Source organism: Myodes glareolus, chromosome 3 (genome assembly GCF_982192425.1).
Source record: "Myodes glareolus chromosome 3, mMyoGla1.1, whole genome shotgun sequence".
Taxonomy (NCBI): Eukaryota; Metazoa; Chordata; class Mammalia; order Rodentia; family Cricetidae; genus Myodes; species Myodes glareolus.
In genome coordinates this window covers 73566846-73588422 of record NC_142028.1, presented here as the reverse complement: position 1 = coordinate 73588422, position 21577 = coordinate 73566846, and the positions used below count along the sequence as shown (strand labels likewise).

Below are 21577 nucleotides of genomic sequence, written 5' to 3'. Positions count from 1 at the left end.
CAAATCTTTCTAGTCATTGGGGATAATTCTATTACAAAGTAACCACTAGTTTACACGTACTTCACAAAAAGTGAATGCATGCCATATGAGACTTTTGCTTCTTTGAATCTCTTTAAATCTAACATTGCCATAGAAGTCCAGTTAGCTGTAACAGAGCCTCTGCCATTTGGTAATTCCTATAAGGTTACTGGACATATTAAGGTTAGTTGTCTGAAAACCTTAGGCTGTACCTCTCTATTCTTTATGTGTATGTGTGTGTGTGTGTGTGTGTATAAAATATTACTTTATAAATATTACCAATCGAAATTCCCACTTCCTCCCCTCCTCCCACTTCCCTCCTGCTCCCCCACAAACCCTCCTCCATCCCCCTCCAGTCCTAAGAGAGAGCAAGGCACCCTGACCTGTGGGAAGTCCAAGGCCGTGCCCCCTACATTCAGGCTTAGGAAGGTATGCATCCAAAGAGATGCATACGCTGCAATTGACTCACCATTAAATTCTGTCTGGGTTTGAATCTCTCTTGTGATCTGTTTTATTAGATTTTTCTAAGGCTTGTATTTTAGCACTTAGATTAGTCAACTTCTTTAGTAATAAGACAAAAATCATAATGCGATAATGTTTATAATTGACATCAAATAAATCCCATCTAAATTAGATATCCTCTTGTATAATCACTCCATTTTCAAACTGTCTGGCATATTATTATACAGAGACCCAAGTCCTTCCACTATAATGGTTTTTCCCATTTTTTAATGTGGGGAAAAAAACTAATCTGTCTTTTAACCAATTCTTCCCTTTAAGAATTCCCAATTGTTTTTCCAAATCTACCAACAATGTTGATGAAGATGTGAATGCTGCTCCATAGAACAGTAAAAGCCTAACTGGATTTCAAGTCAGCTACCTAGTTTGGCAGCAGTCCAAGAAGGGGGCTCAGGTAACCCATGGTGGGGGGTGGGGTGAGAGAGAAGGGAAAACCTAGCCAGGTGGGACAGGAGCCCCAAGTGCAGCCCCAGCCTGTGTTGGTGGCTAGAAAGCCTCAGGCAAACGGCTTTTTTGTGAATTCAAGTACAAATGCCAAATGTAGCACAAATAATAAAAACCAGAGACAGAAATTGAGGTTCAATCGGAAAACCAGCAAAGCAAGGCAGCCAAGCCACTAAAGAAGTCTTACTTCTACCAAGGCTATGCATCGCAAACTAAGCAGTTTAAGCCTGCCTCCCCTCCCATTTTATATTCCCTCTAGTACTGGGATTAAAGGTTTATGACTCCCTAGGACTGTGAGCCACCACCACCTGGGGTTGTTTCTGTGTTAATCTTGTGTACCCCAGGATGGCCTTGAACTCACAGAGATCCTCCAACCGACTCTGTCTCCCAAATCCTGGATTAAAGGTGTGTGTTGTCACTGCCTGACCTTGTGGCTTTAGCTTTGCCTCTACTCTTCAGACAAGATTTATTTGTTAAAATGCAAATAATATACCGCTATATAAAATTGCTACCTATGAAAATGTGTATGTACAAGTATGTCTAAATATACGGTTTATTTTGAGTAAATACATAAAAGTGAAATAATCGAACTATGTGATACATTTGTGCTTAACTTTTTATTAAACTACCAGTTGTTTCTAAAGCAGTTGTGCTCCTTTACATCCCCACCATCAGCACTTCATTCTAGCTGTTCTAGTAGGTGAGTAGAAGAACCTCATTGTAGTTTTTACATTCTCATTATCTGATGACGTACCCAAGCATCTTGACATTGTGCATCTTTGTTCAAGCACCTGTCCAAATATTTTGTCATAAAAAATTGGTTTTCTTTCTGAATTGTTAGAGTTCTTTATATTTCTAGATACAAGTTCCTTTAATGATTTTTTTAATTTTAATTTTTCATTCATTCATTCATTCATTTATTCACTCATTCATTCATTCACTCACAGATACCCACTGCCCCGTTATTGTAGTTAGGGTATCTATTGCTGTGACAAAACACTACGACCATAAAACAAGTTGGGGAGGAAAGGATTTATTCAGCTTACACTTCCGCATTACTGTTTACCACTGAAGGAAGTCAGTACAGAACTCAAACAGGGCAGCATCCTGGAGGCAGGACCTGATGCAGAGGCCATGAAGAGGAGCTGCTTACTGGCTTGCTCCACAGACTTGCTCAGCCTGCTTTCTTAGAGAACCCAGGACCACCCACCATGGCCTAGGCCTTTCCCCATTGATTACTAGTTGAGAAAATGCCTTACAGTTAGATTTTATGGAGGCATTTCCTCAACTGAGGTTCCTTCCTCTCTGATGACTCTAGCTTGTGTCAAGTTGACACAGAGAATTAGCCAGTACATCTTTCCACATTGTGTTTTCATTCTCCTGACAGTGTTTTTGAAGAGCAGAAAAATTTAAAATTTGATAAAATTTATGAACTTGGTGTGTAGGTGTGTGTTTATTTATTCTGTAACTTTTAGATTTTACGTTTAGGTCCTTCCTTCCCCCACCCCCCACATTTTTGTGTGAGTTGTGATGTCAGATCATCACCCATACAGATACAAATATGAACCTTTTGTTTCAATATCATTTTTTAAACTCAGTATTTTTTAAATTAAATTACTTGTTTTGGAACTTTTAATAAAACGTAAAATTGCTTGTTTGTGTTTTGGGCTATATTCTGTTGAGGTAGCTATATTATTGTAGTTTTAGGGTAAACTTTGAAAACTGCTAGTCATGCTTTTTAAATTGGGGGAAAGAACCTAATATGTGATATTTGTCAACTGATAACTTGCAAATTAGATAATAATATCGCCATTGAGCAGATGACAGTAAGTTTCAGCAAGAAGTTTAGCTAGGCTTAGTGCCCTATAACTTCAGCACTAGGAGACTGAAGTAAGAGAATTGCTTGAATTTTTAAGCCAGTATGGGCTTCATAGTGGGGTCCAGAAGATTTTTATGGGTGCTCGGAATTTATTGGTCAATGGATAGGATGTTGCTTTTAGATGGGAATGTGTTTTAGTATGATATCGTGATGCATGATTATAGTAAGTACTTGGGATTGTTATTTGAAGGAGGCCAAAGGGGTAACAGACTGGGGAAGTGGAGAGTCTAGAGAGTTCCCATTACAAAGAAATAGATGTTAACGATGATGAGCATGCTAATCGCCCTGATTTGATCATTTTATGTACCATAAGTGTACGTACTCTGGCTGACTTGAAATAAGAGAAAAATTTAAAAGCTTCCTCTGAAAATTTAAGAGAAACTTCATTGTATTTTACTTACCTTTTTGTAGCCCCAGCATTTGAATATGATTGAAAAGCTGTCCATTGTACAGTTTTCTTACACCAATGTTAATGTCTCACAACGCTTTTACTACTTGTTAATATTATTAAATAATGGCACCGTTTTAGACTTTTTCCCCCCAGCTTTCAACTGGTTTGTGTGTGATCTAGTGAACATATTTTCCTCCTTCCTTCCTTCCTTCCTTCCTTCCTTCCTTCCTTCCTTCCTTCCTTCCTTCCTTCCTACCTACCTACCTACCTACCTACCTACCTACCTACCTATTTGCCTGCCTACCTACCTACCTTTTTAATGGTCATGATTTCTTTTTTTTTTAAGAACATTACAGTCTTGAAGGAACTTCTTATTTTTGTCTCAAAGGAAGCTGTAGTTAACGTATTCTAAAATTCCGGTTAGGTTTGACCATCTCCCTGACGATTCTTCCCTCTGTCTACCCCTTATAATTTTTTTGGTACATGTCTTATAAAAAATTAGAGTGCTTTTATGTAGTAGATTAAATTTTATCGAATCTTTCATTTGAAGCAGTCTTGAAATTGTAACAAGGAATCTAAAAGTTAGATACTGTAGAGTGCCTTTGTCATCCTCTGGGAATACCTTTTTAAGTAAACACGGGTATTTATGACCGTTCTATGCATTGATACTATAATATAAATGATAACAAATAGTAAAATCTCTCCTTATTGTCACACTTTGGTGTGTCATATTGCTGATTTAAGACTTACTGGTAAATTACAGATTAAAAGAACAACCTTTCAGGTTTTGTGTACTATATGAAAAATCTGCTATTGAGCTGGGCAGTGGTGGCGCATGCCTTTAATCTCAGCACCCAGGAGGCAGAGGCAGGTGCATCTCTGTGAGTTCGAGACTAGCCTGGTCTACAAGAGCTAGTTCCAGGACAGGCTCCAAAGCTACAGAGAAACCCTGTTTCAAAAAGCCAAAAAAAAAAAAAAAAAGAAAAAGAAAAAGTTTGCCATTGTAGTGACTTCTTGTGGCTAGGACAACTTTCATGATAGCAACGGTTATTTTGCCTTGGTTTTAAAATCCGTAGTGTAGCATTAAATCCATTTAGATATGTTCCATTCATTCTGTACACTGAGAACAGTGAGCAAGCATGTTCTAATCAGTGTCCTCCATATCAGTAACAGTGGCCGACATCTACTGAATGAATGCCTGTTATGTGCTGCATATTTCCTGTTCTGTGTTTCTACATACTTCGTGATAATCTCAGCGAAAATGGCAGTACTAGCTTATGAGCTGTTTCTGGCCTTTACCACCACCATGAGAGGTTTTCTGGACCATATTTTGAGAACTGCTGAACTATGGAAATTACAAGAACAATATAAACTGTTTTCTTTACCATTTTCAGTAAATCATCTCCCCACTCCCATTGCTAGCATAGGTGCCACCTCACTGGTATAATGCCATGGAGGCAGAATATTTATGATATTGTATGATGAGCCAAGACAAAATGGTTTCAGACAGAGACAGGAATAAAATTTAATGGAACAAAATGACTGTGTGGGCACAAGAAACCTAAAATAAGAAGTGTTAATAGCAGATTTTGTTTTGGTTTTAAGCAGAGATGGTTTGGGTGATATGTGAAAGGGGTTGGTGTTCATTAGCCTGTTTGTCTACTCGTATAGTTCCATAGATAGAGTTTTGATTGTAGAGTGTATTTCATTAACGACAGATTAGTTTATGCTCCTGAATGTTATTTTTCCTCTATAAAGTAAAATAGTTTTTGGAGGGAGGAGGGGCAGGGTCATGCCATGTAGCCCTGATCCATTGTCTCTGTCTGGAACTAAAGGCATGTACTACACCCTACCTAAAATGAAATAGTTTTAAGATAAGAATTTCATATAGAATAAAGATTACTTTTGGGACTGGGGAAGTGGCTCAATGGATAAAGTACTTTTTGCACAAGCACAACGATGTGAGGTTAGATTGTCAAACTGGTAAGACTGGATGGAGAGATGGCTCAGCAGTTTCAGAACACCAGCTGCTGCTCTTGCAGTGGGCCTGGGTTTGGTTCTAGCATCTGCGTAATGGCTCACACCTGTAATTCAAATTTCAAACTGTAATTCAAACTGTAATTCAAAATTCAAACACCCTGGCATCCGTGGACTCCTGCATGCATGTAGTGCACAAATCCTCACACATATACACATAAGTAAAAGCTGGTGGGTGCAGTGGCAAGCACATGTACAATCTTGGTACTTGGTGAGGCAGAGACAGGTCCCTGGAGACTCCTGGCCAGTCAGTCTCTGAATTAATGAGCTCCAGGTTTAGGGGAGACCTTATCTTAGCTGTGAAAGATTAGAGGACAATGGAGGACATCTGGCCCAAATTATGACTCACCTGTATACACACCAGCACATACACATATTAATTATACACATGATTGTAGCGCCTGCACTACGGGACGATATGCGCGCCAAAAACTAAGCTGGAGACTTAAAAACACATGCACACAGTCAGACAGAGACACGGGGCACAGGTTATCCTTGATACAAGAATGCTAAGTTTATTGTGCTCCAGGGAAGCTTATATAGGGATCCTTAACTGATAACCACACCCAGCTCTCAGGATCTTTCAGCTGCAGGCTTCCTCAGAACCTGTTCCCCTGCCATCAAGGTCTCATGCTCAGAGCAGCTGCAGGCACAGGTGTTTTGCTCAGTTCACTCCAGCAGCAAAGGGTCTGAGGCAGGCAAAGAAAATCAAGGGGCCAAGGGTCTGCAACCCCCAACACATGATTAATTAATTGAAAAAAACGTTTTGGCTCTATAACCTGTAGCTTTGTGCACTAAAGGGTTCTAAGAGTATGATTTGCATGACTTAAGAATTTCATTAATTAATATAACATAGTTGAAGGGTAATTTGGAGAGCATCTAGAGAAGAACAGTGAATGTGTTTTCTGTGGAAAGTGAATGTGCTTTCTGTAGAAAAAGTTGGAGGAGTTATACACTTTTAGCTTAGAGAAGAAGGAAGCCAAATAACATTAACTTCTGTAAAATATGGTGTCATTCTGAAGAGAACTCTGCTCTCCATGGTAGGAGAGATTTAGATTATTCTAAAAGGTGTTTTTAAAAGCACAGTGAATTGCCTAATCCGGAAAAGATTGATTGTGCTATGAATTTACTACCTTTGAAAATGCTTTGGGGGTGTGGTGGAGTGGGATCAGGGTCTCATGTAGCCTTGAACTTGGTGTGAAGTTGAGGCTGGCATTGTACTGCTGCTCCTGCTTCTACCTCCCGAGTGCTGACATGACAGGTGTGCACTGCCATGCCTGTCTTCTGTTTTCTAAACAGTTAATATTAGAACTTTACAGACTAACCTCATGGAATTCTTTTCCATCTGTTTTTGTGATAGGTACTTGTAAAACTGCTGTTTTCCCCCTTTTCCTTCTGATGGCAGTTCTCATCAAATCTCACTAAAAAGTTATTGTAAAAATTCTTAGAACTTTATAGGTGAAAGAAAAGTCATGAAAGTTTTGGTGTGTGACCTTTTGTTATTTATTTGCTGAGTTCCCTATCTTTAAATATAATTCCTTTACTTTATATTTTTACTATAGGCCAACAAGTATTTTTTTCTTTTGGTTTATCTTTTGAAAAGAACGTTTCTTAAAGGAAAGTTTTCATGTATTTTTTATATTTATTTATTTATTTATTTCAAGACAGGATTTCTCTGTGTAGCCCTAACAGTCTTGGATGTCACTCTGTGGACCAAGCTGGCCTCGAACTTCTGCCTTTACCTCCCGAATGCTGAGATTAAAGGTGTGTGCCACCACTCACCTTTTAAAGGAATTTTTAACAGATCAGTTATTCATATTTTAGTGGAAAGTAGTTAAATAAAAAATCATTTGAAAAGAGTTGAGGAAAGAACAATGTACATGGCAGTTAGAAACAAACTATACATGTCAGGATTGAGTAGGTTTGGCACCAAGCAAATGAAAACATTTTCTTGGTTATAGCTTTGTCTTTGTGTTGAGTATAATCAACTACGCTTTTATACCTGAGACCTCTGGATTCAATTCCTTTGTGGAGTAAGGAAGATTTTGTGAACTGTTTCAGGAATCATTGCAAGATCTTATTTGTGGAATAAGTATATTCTCAGTTTTCATGTACTGTCTACAAATTGTAAAATCATCTCTTGGGTGATTTTTGAATAAGTAGTTCTGAAGGGTTCATTTTTCAGAAATTGCTAGATGAGTGTGAGGTAGGGTGTATATGTTTAAAATCACTGAGTAGCAATAGTTTATACTTAGTATAGTTGGTTTTCTTTGTAATCTTAAATATAAATCATAAATTGTGAAGATTATTCTAAGGGTCCATAGACTGCTGGAGAGGTTGGTTTTGTAGCATCAGAATAAATCCCCAAGGAAAGCAGAGCCCTGAACTGAGCCCTAAGCTGGTCTGAACGCAGAGATCTGTCTGCTTCTGTCTCCTGAATGCTGGAATTAAAGGTGTGAGCTACCATGCTTGGTGACATTTCTTTAGTTAAGGCTTTGGATTGCATTTCTGAAGCAAGAGTGTGTTTTTCAGTCTTAGCAATGCTTCAAATTATAGGATGCATAAGGCCATAGGCAAGACTGCTGTCTAAGCTAAGGATCTGTATTTTATCTCTCCTTGTAACTCTCTAATCAATTTCTTTTCTAGGGCATTGTTTATGTGACAAGAAGGAGCCAGTGTATTATGCACAAAGATTTCATTTGAGTTCTCTGTTGTGTAATTTTTCATCTGCTGCCAAATCTTAGGTGAAATGCCAATTTTCAGGAATGAAGTGGAAGAACTCAGTACTATTTGGTTCACAAAATCATCACCCTCGTTAGGTTTATGCTTTTTTTTTCTTTGTGTCCTCCTCTTATTCTATTGGGGATACAATGTCTCCATCGTTCTGTTTCCTTGTTAGAACTGGAAAGCCTTCTGAATAAGTGTTGCTACTCCTTGTAAATGAAGAAAGTTGCAGGCAAAAGCTAAAGTGTGATAAGGTAGTAAAGTATATATGAAGTCATAGCTTCCCATTGATCACCAGTCGAGAAAAAAAAAAAAAAGAAGTCATATCAGTGGTGTTTTGTAAAGGGAAATGAGTTCCCCATATCCCTACTCACATGTCCTGACTAGTTTGGAGTAGTGTTTTGTTAGTTTTGTTTTGAGATGGGATCTCAGTTAGTAGACTGCCTCAGCCTCTTAAGTGCTGAGATTACAGGTATGAGCTACCACACCTATTGTGCTGTCATACTTTGATGTTCTTTATGCCTTAAAAGTTGTTAAAAAAAATAATTCCTTTTGAAGGTTCTTTTAAGTAAAATAGTTGCCATATCAATTTCAGAACTTCAAACCTTAGTTCTTCATTCCCTTTTTCCCGTTTCCATTTCTCCTACAAGCAATGTGTTCTTTTTCTCTTTGGTTCCATCTTCCCATTTTTCTTTGGCATTCCAATGGAATTGTTTGTGTCAGTGTTGGGCAGTACCTTTCTCAAGTTTTACAGAACCTTGCTGCTGTGAGTATACTCTACATATCCTGTTCGATCTTCTTTCTGATACTTTCTTTTAGCCTCTTAACAACTGTTTTGTTTCAACAACTGTTTCGTTTCTTGATGGGTACTCTGATTAAATGCTTGTGTGTGTGCACACACAGACACACATACACATTTGCATTGTGTAGTCATTTGTTTTGACCATTAGAGTTCTTTTTTTCGAGGAGCTGAGGGATGTCATGATACAGGGTATTAAACTTGGATATAAATTCTGTGCTATTTTATTTAGCATCAGAAATACTAGTTTATGGTCACTGTCCTCATTGAGGATGTATGAGGGGGCTGAAGGTAGAAAGCTTAGGTATATAATACACTTAAATGAAGTGTGTTAAATGCCAGATTTAGGTTAGAACATCTCTAGGAAATTTAGAGCAGAATTAGTAAAACAATAATAAAAGCTAAAACTTTTGAAAATGTGTTTAGTTGTAGTGTCAGGAGAGAAACATCAAAAGTGTGTGGCTGTGATGACATGAGGACAGTGCTGCTGATTTCTCTGAGTGTGTGTCATTGGACCCAAGGTGACTAGCAGGGAGGGATGGTGAGATGTCAGTTCAGGAGGCCAGCTAGGAGGCTTTCAGAATGGAGTGAGGTAAAGTGGCCTGACATTTCCTAGCCAGATCTCCAGAACCAGATTCCGTGGCTCTTTCTGTGCTATTTTAAAACTTAACATCATCCATTTCTTATATGGATTTCTGCATCACCATTCCACTAAAGGCTTCTTTCTAAAACTACTGGCGATTTGGCTAAGTTTAATGGCCTGATTTTACATTTTTTGCTTAATGGAGAGTCTACTGCAGTTTCTGGCTTAAGTATCACAGTGGAGTCACTTTCTGCCTCACTGCCAAGTGTATATTTACTTTAATAAATCACGAACACCCCTCCCTCCTTTTCAGACTTTATATTTGAGAAATTTAGTGGAGTACTTAATACTTGCTCTAGCACAAGAGATAGAAGTGCAGCATGCCATAATTCCAACACAGTATACCCTTCTTCCCAGGCTGTTTAGATCTTCCCTTCCTTTAAGACGGAAGTTCTTCTTTTCTGCATCCAGGACTGCAGTCTGTGTTTCCTTCCTGAGCATTTATAGCACCTGCACTCAGTGTTACTCCTTCATCCAATTTTTTTTCATATCTGGTCTTTTTTTTTTTTTTTTGAGACAGGATTTCTCTGTAGCTTTGGGGCCTGTCCTGGAACTTGCTCTTGTAGACCAGGCTGGCCTCAAACTCACAGAGATCCACCTGCCTCTGCCTCCCGAGTGCTGGGATTAAAGGCGTATGCCAACACCGCCTGGCTCATGTCTGGTCTTGATTAAACTGTCGGTTCCTGGAGGGCAAGAAATCGATAATGGTTCTCTATATATCTTATACAAACATAGTTTCATACACATGTGCAATTATGAATTCTTGTTAAATGTATCGCCACACATTTTAAATACCTCCTTCATGCCGACATAGCCCAAGAATGTCAAGTTCTTACACTAGTGCCAGTTACATTTCAGTTTAAACATGCCTTTATGTTAATGTGGGTAATGTAACAGCAGCTGTCTTAAAAATTTGAACAAGGTAAAGCTATGTGCAGCGAGAGAGTGCGACAACAGCATTTAGGGGAATAATAGCCAATATTTCTTTGATGACTGAACAGTAATAATAGCTCTCATTTTTTATGATCATAATCGGCATCGACTGACCTTAAAAAAAATCCTTTTTGCCTGATGTTGTTCTAAGTACTTTAGATCAAATAGGTACAGCTGTAATTCTCATCCTCATTTTACAGTAAAGATGCTATAGAAAACTATTGACTTGGGCACAGAGAGATCTGGGCTCTGGTTTTAGTTCTAATAATTGCCTTTGTGAAAACAACCGCAAATGTCAGTGAATGCTTATTTTTTTTCATCTTTAAATTGAAGGTCAGAGGCTGTAAACTTCAGGAGTCCCCCCCCCCCACTCATTTGATACAGTGTAATCTTGAAATTAGCACATCTCCTTATTTCATAGGCTTATAAAGTACTCATGTAGGACATGAGCATTTCCGATTGCTACAGTGTGGTGGGGGTAATGTGAGTTATTTCTTTGCTTTAAGAGCCTTGAAGGCGTCATTTAGGAGCATTTAAGTTTGGTTTTCCGAAAAGGAGGACAGAAGCAATGACTCTCAGAGCATTAGGTAAATAGATGTGGATAGGGCTCTAGTTCTCTGTATCTGTTTTCTTCCTCCCTGCCTTTCTCTCCCTCCTTCTCTCCTTCCTTCTCTTCTCCAACTCCCTCTTCCTTCTCTTCTTCCCTCTATCATTTCCCTCTTCCCTTGTATCTTCTCTACCCCATGAACTCAAAAGTGCATTAGTACTTTACCTTCCCAAGACACTCCTAGACTAATATTATTAACACTTTCTGAATATTTTCTCTGTGTATTCATGTATGCCTTACAGGTAATATTTTTAAGCGTAGTTACCTTGATTGTTTCATTGTGTATATGAGGAAGCTGAAATTTCAGACAGTGAACGTTTTCACAGGCTCACAGCTGGAAACTGTTGTAGTCAGCACTTGAATTCTGATTCCCAAACCTGTGTTGTCTCTCAGAAATTGACTGCCCAGTACTCTAGGTTGCTTATTGCTAGGAGCTACTTGGGATTAAGGGCTTATATGGGGTGTTCCCTGCCACAAGATTCTCCTTCTCTGCCTGGCCTTTTTTTTTTTTTCCTTTTTCTTTTGTAGTGTCGGGGAACAAATTTAGGTCCTTCTATATGCTAGAGTATTCTGCCACTGAGCTGCACTTCCAGTTCTAAAATTTTGACTGTAGCGCCGTTTTGTTCTTTGGTATCACTTAGACGTCCTTTTCATCTTTGCTTTGTCATTGGGTCACTAGTCTTGTTTTTGTGATCCTGGGACAGAATGTTTGTGCTCCGTCTGAACACCAGCGATTGCAGTGTGAAGTGTCAGCATCCTCTCTGTGTTCTCATTTCCCATCCCTACGGCAGCTTATTTCTTTTTTTTCTAGAGAGCGTGTTAACCTACTGAAACTTTTCTTTCTTTGAGTGGTAATAACATGAATTTTTTTAGCCTCAGAGAAAAATACATTAGAACTTCCAACTTGCAGGGCATGTATTGAAGCCTGGGCTTGTGGTGTAATTTTTGACCGTTTGTGGTTCAATCTCTTAAAACATTTTATACTCCTAGGTCTTCAGTTTTTGTTGGTTTCTTGGCTTTGGTTTTTATAAACTCCTGGTACTGCCTGTCCTCCTTTTCCTCCATAGTGTCCTTGACTGACTGTCAGCTCCTCAGCTAGCTTGTCTTCTTGCTATTCTTGTCTGCCCTGCTTTACTCTTCCTACCTTCCCCCTGCTCAACTTTACCTTCATGCCCTAATGCAGATTCCTGCATCTGTTTCTCAATTCTCTGACTTCTTGCCTTCACTTTAGTCTTGGTACACCTTTGTACAGCTTGTAAAATTTGTGTAAAAGAAATTGAGATAGAAGTTACTGTTTAGCTGTGTGATGGTGGCGCATGCCTTTAATCCCATCATTCGGGAGGCAGAGACAGGTGGATCTCTGTGAGTTCAAGGTCAGCCTGGTGACAAGCTAGGTCTGGGACAGGCTCTATGGCTACAGCAAAACCCTCTCTCGAAAAATAAACAAAAAAAAAAAGAAAGAAAAAAGTGTATAGTTTAGTGTGTTGGTGAGTAAGGACTTGGGCTACTGAGTTTTTATACCAAGATCCTGCTGCCACCCTTCCTCCCCTTCCTTCCAAGATTAGCATTAGTAGTCAGTGTATGTGCTATTTTGTATTTTAAACCCTTTATGACTCGAGAGAGGAAAAAATAAGAAAAAAGATAGAAGTGTTAATCCCTTAAGTTCTATCTTTAATGTAACCCAGTCTTTCCAGATTTAACTCAAGCTTTCCCTTACTTTGAAACTTCTAGATTTATGAATATTGGATTATTTTGAGAAGCAGGGGTTGTTTTCCTTGATATTCACTAAGGAGTCTATTTACCTTCAGGATGACATCTGAACTGGAGAGCAGCCTAACATCTATGGACTGGTTACCACAGCTTACCATGAGAGCAGCCATACAGAAATCTGATGCTACACAAAATGCACACGGAACGGGAATTTCTAAGAAGAACGCACTTCTTGACCCAAATACAACGCTGGACCAGGAAGAAGTCCAACAGCACAAAGATGGAAAACCTCCGTACAGTTACGCCAGCCTCATCACATTTGCAATTAATAGCTCACCCAAAAAGAAAATGACTTTAAGTGAGATTTACCAGTGGATTTGTGATAACTTCCCGTATTATAGAGAGGCTGGCAGTGGTTGGAAGGTAAGCATTTTGTTTAAATTAAAGCTTTTGTGCAATAAACAATGATAATAGCATTAATTGCAACGAAGGTTTGTTAAAAGCCATAAAACTCAAGATTAAATTCTGTCTTAATCATTTTAAGGATGCCAAAAATGGGGAAAAAATTTAATTCCATTGATTGGTAGATTGATGATGTGAGTATATGTGTGCCACCTTGCACACATGGAGACCAAGCAACAGCCGTGGGAGTTGGTTTTCTCTTTCTACTAATTTGCAGATTTAAATCCCTCTTAACTGGCTTATTAGTATGAAAAATGACTTTTAATAGCTTGCTTTTTGAGCAGATCTGCTTTAACAGTATTTCAGTGGGAAAAATACATTTTCTAAGGTTTATAAAAACTTTTTTAGTGTGTTAGTGTTTTGCCTACATGTATGTCTGTACACTGCATGCCTTCCTGGTAATGGAAACCAGAAGAAGGTATCAGATCCACTGGAACAGGAGTTACAGATGGTGTTGGGCACCATTTAGGTCCTGGGAACTGAAGCTGTATCTACTAGGAGAGCAGCCATTGTTCTTAACTACTGAGCCATCTCTCTAGACTAAAAGTATATTTTGAAATTGAACTTACTAAATTTGTGCTATAGCTCAGTGGTAGGTGATTGCCTAGGAAACATAAAGCCCCTTGTTTGAACTCCAGCTCCCTGCTTCCCCTTGAAAGATAAAAAAACCATTTTTTCCACCTTTGAGATAGGGTTTCTTTCTGTAGTCCTGGTCTCTGCCTCCTGAATGCTGGAATTAAAGGCATGTGACATCTCTGCCCAGCCAAAACTTAAACCTCAGAATTAAAACATCACTGTAAACAAGTAGTAGTAGTTTATTTAAACTCTATTTTCTGTTTTTACTACCAGACACTCTAGGTGCTTTTTGTCAATGTTTGGATTAGTGAGATATAAGTCCTTTTAGCAGTAGAAAAACATGGTGTCTGTAGAGAAAAAAAAATGGCCAAAATTTGAGTAAGAAAGCTTATCAGAGACTTGTGGGTCTTTATCAATGGCTGGCAACATGAATTCCTGAAGGTACCATACAGGTAATATAATGAGTTAAGTACAGAGGTAAAAAACCAATGGAAACAGTTCTGAAACTTTTCATGTGCCTGATAGGTTATAACAGATGAGCATAGGATGATACATTCTCCTCCCCCATCCCCCTCTCTCTGTCCTGCTTCCCACAGGGAAGGACACTCACAATGGGAAAAGAAAGATACAGGTAGATAAATCTATGTTGATTGGATTAGAGGTGCCAGTTTAAAATAGCAAACAGTAGACTGCTTTTAAAATTTAGATTCTTGGATTGAAACTCAAGAGATTTTGAATTAGTTACTTTGGATGGAACCTAGGAACCTATATTAATATATAATGAGTTTTTAAAAAATATTTTGGTTTTTATTTTGTATGTATGGGTGTTTTGTTTTTTGTCTGGATGTTTGTCTGTACTGTTTACCACATGTGTGCCTGGTGTCCATGGAGCTCAGAAGAGGGTCAGATCCTCTAGGATTGGACTTGCAGACAGCCATGGCTGCTTGGAATTGAACCTGTGTTCCCTGTTAAAGCAGACTGCTAAGCCACCTCTCCAACCCCATATCTTGAGTTTTTTGTTTAACTATTTTGTGGGATGGGATTTTTCAATGCCAAGAAGTAAGTATGTCTTGAATGCATATTTACCCTGAGCCGTTTCTCTCTAAGCTAGAGCACCTAACCGCCTACTTTCCTTTTTTGCTGAGGTTACTGGAGATGGACACCGTCCAGTTTGGGAAGACTCAAACAGCAAAGACCAAAGTAGTGACATGTGTGGTGTATTATGTATAGGTGTTTTATTACACTTTTGATATGTAAAATTTTGATATGTAAAAAACATCTGAACAGATTTTTGATGACTATAAAAAGCTTTGTGATCTAGTTTTAGGTTGATGGGCAGGATCTCAATCCTTATGAGGCCTTTTACATTTTGTTTAAGAATACAGTATGGACTAGGAAACCTATTAAACATAAAAAGTTAGGAGATCTGACCTAACCAGGAAAAATCAGTCAGGGCTTCTAGAAGAACTGATTGTGGGTGATGGAGAGAGATGACTCAGTAGTGAGGAGCACATGCTGACTTCCTGGAGAAGGACATACGTTTGGGTCCCAGTAACATAGGTTGGGCAACCCCTAGCCTCCTGTAACTCTTGTTTAAGGCACTGCAGCACTCTCTTCTGGCTTTCATGAAACCTGTACACATGTTGCATATATCCACAGACACATAAATACAAAAAAAAGTTTAAAAAAGATCTGATATTTAAAGTAAGAGCAGATAAAAAGTTGGGTAGATTAATGTAAGCTAAAGAGAAGTCTAGGAGTAGTAATTTTGCAAACTTAGCAACTTAAGAAAAGCCTAGAAAGTGAGAAAGAAAATTTGGATGCATGTAGACAGTGTGGTAGTTCAGAACATGTCTTTGGATGCTTAAGAATACTTGAGCTGTGTGGATATAATACCTTGAAAAAGATTAGAAGCATATGTACAGTCTGTGTTAACTACATTAATATCAAATTTGTATCAGTATACAAAATTTGCATACAATATACAAAAGTTCAATTCAGTGTAAAACATTTAAAACTGGTAGTTGTTTTTAAAAGGAGAATCAATAATCTACCTTTATATTATCATATCTGTATCCTCCCTTTTTTCTTTTTAAAACAAGAAACTTGAATCTAGTTTTCTTTGCTGTTTTTTCCCTATTACCAAATAACAACTTGTAACTAATTCCCCTAAACAATGACAGATATCCATAACCCATTAAACAACCAAAAACTACCTACCTCACTTCTTATGAATGTAGGTGTTGTATTCTTAAATTTACTTCCTGCTGTCTGGGTGTGACAGTATCTTTAGGGAATCCTGAAAAGAAAAATTTGGGTTAATTTTCAAGTCTGGGAGAGGTAGCTGTACCATTATTTTTGTTCAGTCTCGGCATAATGGGAAAGTGCAGGGCTTGTCTGTAGTCTGTGAGGCTGGATCATCTCAGCTAGCCACCTCAAAATTGTTCTGAGCAGTTTGTAGTTCAAAACCAATCTTCAGGTGCTATTTATCAGCTTAGTGGTGTTTATTGTCCTGGAGGAATCTCTTTGTGGGGCCCCATCCTCCTTTTGTAAACTTCAAAGGTTGCTGTTAGGTGTGCTCATGATTCACTGCAAAAAACTGTAGCAAACCTGAAATCATGTACAAGAAGGGAAATGAAACCTCTTATTTAGAATTAGTACTCTGTATGAACCGCTAATATGACAAAGAGTTTAAAATATATACATATTAATCTTATAAATCTTTTATAAATCTTATAAATCTTATAAAGCCTTAACAAAAGCTTTCAAAGGGTCAGTATAAAAACCAAAGGAATATGAGATTAGTAGCAATAAAATAGTTCTTAAATTTTTGTTTTTCTTCTGTTTCATATCAGGTTCTCTTGCATGAGACAGAGATTTTGAATTTTACTTTAACAAGCATTCTTGGGTTTAGAGAAAGAGAGCCACACTCTAACTCCAAAGTCAACTTTAATATTTAGTTGAACTGGGACTACAAAGACCATTTGCATTATATGTATGTAAGAGAACAGCAGAAACAAACATTTGGGAAGATTTATGAAATTTTACCCTGTTGTAAATGTGATATGCTCATAGGCCAATTTACCCTCTTTCTTGAGATTTTTTTTTCTGGATGATTTGTTCTTTTTCTTCAGTTGTCTGATTTGTCCAATAGTCTTCAGATTTCTTAGCTGGCTTTCTTTATTTTCCTGAAAAGACAGAACAAAACTGTTCCCCAACCCTAAATTTGGGGGAGATTTCTCTTTTGACAAGTTTTATTTGATGAAATGAAAAGCATTGGTTAGTTTTATAGGTTAGTTTAGATTAAATGGCCATGGTGCTTAATGAACTATCATCTCTTCTAATTAAGAGGGTCTCTTGTTCAAATCAAATCTTTATCGATTTTGATAGTATCCATAACTTTTCTTTTTCTTTGGAAACAAAAGCAAAACCCCTTCCCCAACGTAACACATGTCCTGGTTTCCATTCTGAGGTCAGTAAATCTTTAAAGTATATTGACTGATTTAATTCTGTAGTTTTTTCTACCATCTAATGTCTCTCTGCAGCTGTTTTTTCTTTCTCATTAGCATTTAGAAAATTCAAGTTAATAAAGCTTATGCAGCTTATTTCTGGGGGTATTTATTATCCCTTTCTGTTTATTTAACATAACCTTTACAATTCGGTTTGATTCTTCTATGTGTCTGCTCTGTAGGATTGTGTGGTATACCTGTAATATGCTTTATATTATAATAAGCAAAAAACAGTTTCATTTTCTTAGAGACATATGCTGGAGCATTGTCCATCTTTATTTGTACAGGCACACCCATGATGATCATAACTTCTAGCAAATGTGTGATTACTGAATCAGCATTTCTGAACTCCAAACAGTTGCGTGTTGAAAACCTGAATAGGCGGGGGCTGGAGAGATGACTCAGCAGTTAAGAGCATTGCCTGTTCTTTCAAAGGTCCTGAGTTCAATTCCCGGCAACCACATGGTGGCTCACAACCATCTGTAATGAGGTCTGGTACCCTCTTCTGGCCTGCAGACATACATGTATATAGAATATTGTATACATAATAAATAAATAGACAGATTTTTTTTAAAAAAAGAAAACCTGAATAGGCATCAGTGGCATGGTGTGCATATTTTAATTTTCAAAATTCTACAAAATAGAACACGTCCGTCTGCCATATTTCATTCCTTTGAGTACCATTTGAATTGCCTCCTGCAGGTAGTGGTGCTTGGTTATATAAAGAACAACTAAGACATTTCTTTATTATTCTTTGGCTTGTTGCCATGTGATGGAAATGTCTTATTTTAAACCTTTGCTATTGACATGATTTGTGTGTGTGTGTGTGTGTGTGTGTGTGTGTGTGTGTGTGTGTGTAATTCTGAGTCCTTCAGAATTACTTTGTGCTAGAGGACCTGGCAGACCCATATGGGATTGGATGTGTGTTATTTTTGTTGTTGTTGTTGTTGTTTGTTTGTCTCCCCCCCCCCCCAGGGTTTCTCTCTGGCTTTGGAGCCTGTCCTGGAACTAGACCAGGCTGGCCTCAAACTCACAGAGATCTGCCTGCCTCTGCCTCCTAAGTTCTGGGGATTAAAGACGTGTGCCATCACCGCCCAGCTGGATGTGTGTTATGTATATGGGATGATGTCTGTTCCTCATTATATCTTGTAACTGAATAAATAATGAAGTTAATTCTGTATCATTTGGTATAAATTCAGTGGTTTCAGTATGCAAAAAACAACTTTTTGCATATTGTGAACTGATAACTATATTCAGAGTTTCTTTAAAATCCCTAGTACCCTGAGAATAGCATATAATTCTGTTGGATAGAATCATAGGAACTTTGTTCCACTTTCTTAAATTTTCTGATTTGTAACCTGCCTTTCTTGATTTTATTGCACCAGTATAGACTTTAGGGGCCCCAGTTATTGGTGTGTTTTGTACAATGTGAGGAAGGATCTATCTAGTTCTCTTTATATGTTGAATTCTCTTGCTTTTGGGATTGTTGTTGCTAATCTCTCCCAAGAAATTACTACAAGCTCTTTATCAGTGTTTACTTTCTTCCCATAATTTGTCAATTTCATCATTATTAAAGTGTAGTATAATTCCTGCTAGGTCTATTCCTGCTGATTGACAAAGTCTCAATTTTCCTTTGAGAATTAACTCAGAGACCTTTTCCACATAAGATTTTAATTTTTTACTGGGTTTATGTGGTTAAAAAGGTCCTTTCTAAGATAATATCTTTCCTCTGCTTTAAAATTTCTGTAGGGGAATGTTTGGATGGCAATAAGGTCAAAATACAGTTGAGATTTGGATCCGCACAATCCACATGTGCCTTCTGTAATTTCTCTTTAATCAAAGTCAATTCTCTCTCAGCCTCAGTTGATAATTCCCTGGGACTAGTTAAGTCCTTGTCACCATCTAAGGTTTTGTTTAAATTGATCAACACTATCCCAGTAGTGGTACAGATGGGAAATGTCTCCTAGCAATTTTTGGAAGCCATTAAGATTCTGTAATTGATCTCTCCTAATATTTACCTTTTGTGGTCTAATATTTTGTAACCCTATTTTATATCCTAAATAATTAATAGAATCTCCCTCTTTGTATTTTGTCAGGAGCAATTCATCCATCCATCCATTTCACATCCATTCCTCCAAAAGTGGCTGACCTTGCCTTTAATAGCCTCATTATCCTTTTGCATAGAGAATTATCATTCTCAGAAGCCAGAGGTTCAGTTATTATTTGTCTAGATTCAGAATTTGGTATCATTCTATTTGCTGCTGAAGTCAGTCTTTGTAAGAAATCCATAAAAGTTTTCTTTGGGCTCTGTATAACTTTAGTAAATGACTCAATTTTCTTTCATAATTCTCTAATTCTGTCTCAAGAGTTCAAAGCTTCTGCGTGGCATAAATCTAGGGTGTGGTCAGCATATATAGCCTGCTTTTCTATAGTAGCTTAGTCTTCTCCATGAATTTTATCTTGGAAGATATCCCTATCTCTAGCTTTACTCTGTTGTTCAATAATCTTAGCCTCTTATCTGAGCCAGGTACTCCATTGTAATTGTGGATTAGGCTCTAAAATACCTTTAACCTTTATCCAGTCATTAGGGATAATGCTAATACAAAGTGACCATGAGTTTAACATTTGCTTCCCAAAAGGTGAGTGCATGCCATATGAGACTATTGTTTCCTTGAATCTCCTTAAATCTAACATTGACACAGGAGTCCCGTTAGCTGTGACAGAACCTTTCTTGGCGATTCCTGTAAGGTTACTGGATATATTAAGATTGGTTATCTGAAAACCTTAGGCTGTTCCTCTCTATTCTTATAATGCAACACTGAAATTGGCTCTTCATTAAATTCCTCTGTCTAGATTTCACTATCTCTGTGATCCATTTTATTAGGTTTTTCTAAGGCCTGTATCTTAGCACTCAAATTAACCAACATTTTAGTGATAAAACAAAAATAATAATTTTTATAATTTTTACTGTTGATATTACATTAATCCCTTCTAAATTAGATACCCTATCATTTAATCAGTTCATTTTCAAACTATCTAGCATATCATCATACAGAGACCCAAATCACTCCATTGTAATTGTTTTTTTGTTTTTTTTCCATTGCTGGCACCACCACTGGGCTAATTATACTTTCACTTTTTTTTGGCCATTTCTGATCCATTTAAATTTTGTAATCTTAATTTCCATTTACTTTTACATTTTTGCTTACATTTTTGTTTTTCTTGTAACACTGCTAGCTGGAGACGCAGGAAGTGCATTAATTTAGCTTTTTCTTTTGTATTAGTTTTTTCCTGAGATTTATTTTTACTTTTTGTGTATGGATGTCTTACCTGCATAGATGTCTGTACACCAGGTGTACACTGTGCACATAGAGGCAAGAAGACGGCATCTAATTTTCTGGAACTGGTGTTATATACGGTTATGAAACCATCATATATGAGTGCTGGGAATTGAATTCACATTGATCTTCTAAAAGAACAACAACTGTTCTTAATTGCTGAACTGTCTCTCCAACCCCTACTTTTCTTTTTTAAAAACAGGACCTCACTGTATATCCCTCCAACTTGTAATTCTCACTTGGCTTCCTGATTGAAGTGTACACTATCACATATAGACTTTGCCCTTTTTTTTTTTTGGCTAGGAGTTGAACTCAGTCAGGCCAGGCAATCTTCCACTGAGCTACATCTTCAGTGAGTTCTCTGTCAGCCGGGGCTACACAGAAAAACGTTCTCTTGAAACAAATTTTTTTAAGTACGTTTCTTAGAACCTGCTTGATGGTGGTCAGCTTGTCAATGTTCTGCTAAAGGATGAGGCAGTTTACATATCCAGTTTCCCTGAACTAGCCTTGTTATTAGGAATGTGTTTTAAATCTTAATTTTGAATAATTTTATATATGTATACAATGAAATCTGATCCTCTCTACCCCCAGAAATGCAGTCTCATTAGTTGCCTTGTGATCTGTGATCTGATACAGTTCCAAATGACTTTAAGAAAAAAATACCCTAGTGTTTTGACTTTGTTAGAGATGAAGTATTCTTTGTAGTTGCTTACATTCCAAACAGAGGTAGAATTACCATTTTTAGATTGTAAATTTGCAGTTCGTTAGTGACATGGGTTTCAAAATATAGCCTGTATATGCCTCTTGACAAAAATATGTACACTTTTGAGAGAATATTTTGAGATATTGTATTTTATATATATAAGCTTTGGAGAGGAAAGTTCTGCTGTATTATCCTTAACTAAAGAATTGTTTTATTTTAGAATTTGATATGTTGTATTTTGATCATATACATCCCCATTCTCTTCTGTTTCCCTACCCACTATCA

The 21577-nt window shown here is 37.6% G+C and overlaps 1 protein-coding gene across 5 annotated transcripts in view; it reads left to right on the top strand.

Annotated features, from left to right (window-relative positions):
* Positions 1-21577, top strand: part of Foxj3 (forkhead box J3) — a 110050-nt gene that overhangs the window by 30516 nt on the left and 57957 nt on the right. For all 5 annotated transcript variants that reach the window (XM_085686495.2, XM_085686493.2, XM_085686494.2 and 2 more), the window contains exon 3: positions 12803-13127. In XM_085686495.2, the coding sequence (XP_085542621.1) occupies positions 12803-13127 (325 nt within the window). The remainder of the gene's footprint in view (positions 1-12802; positions 13128-21577) is intronic.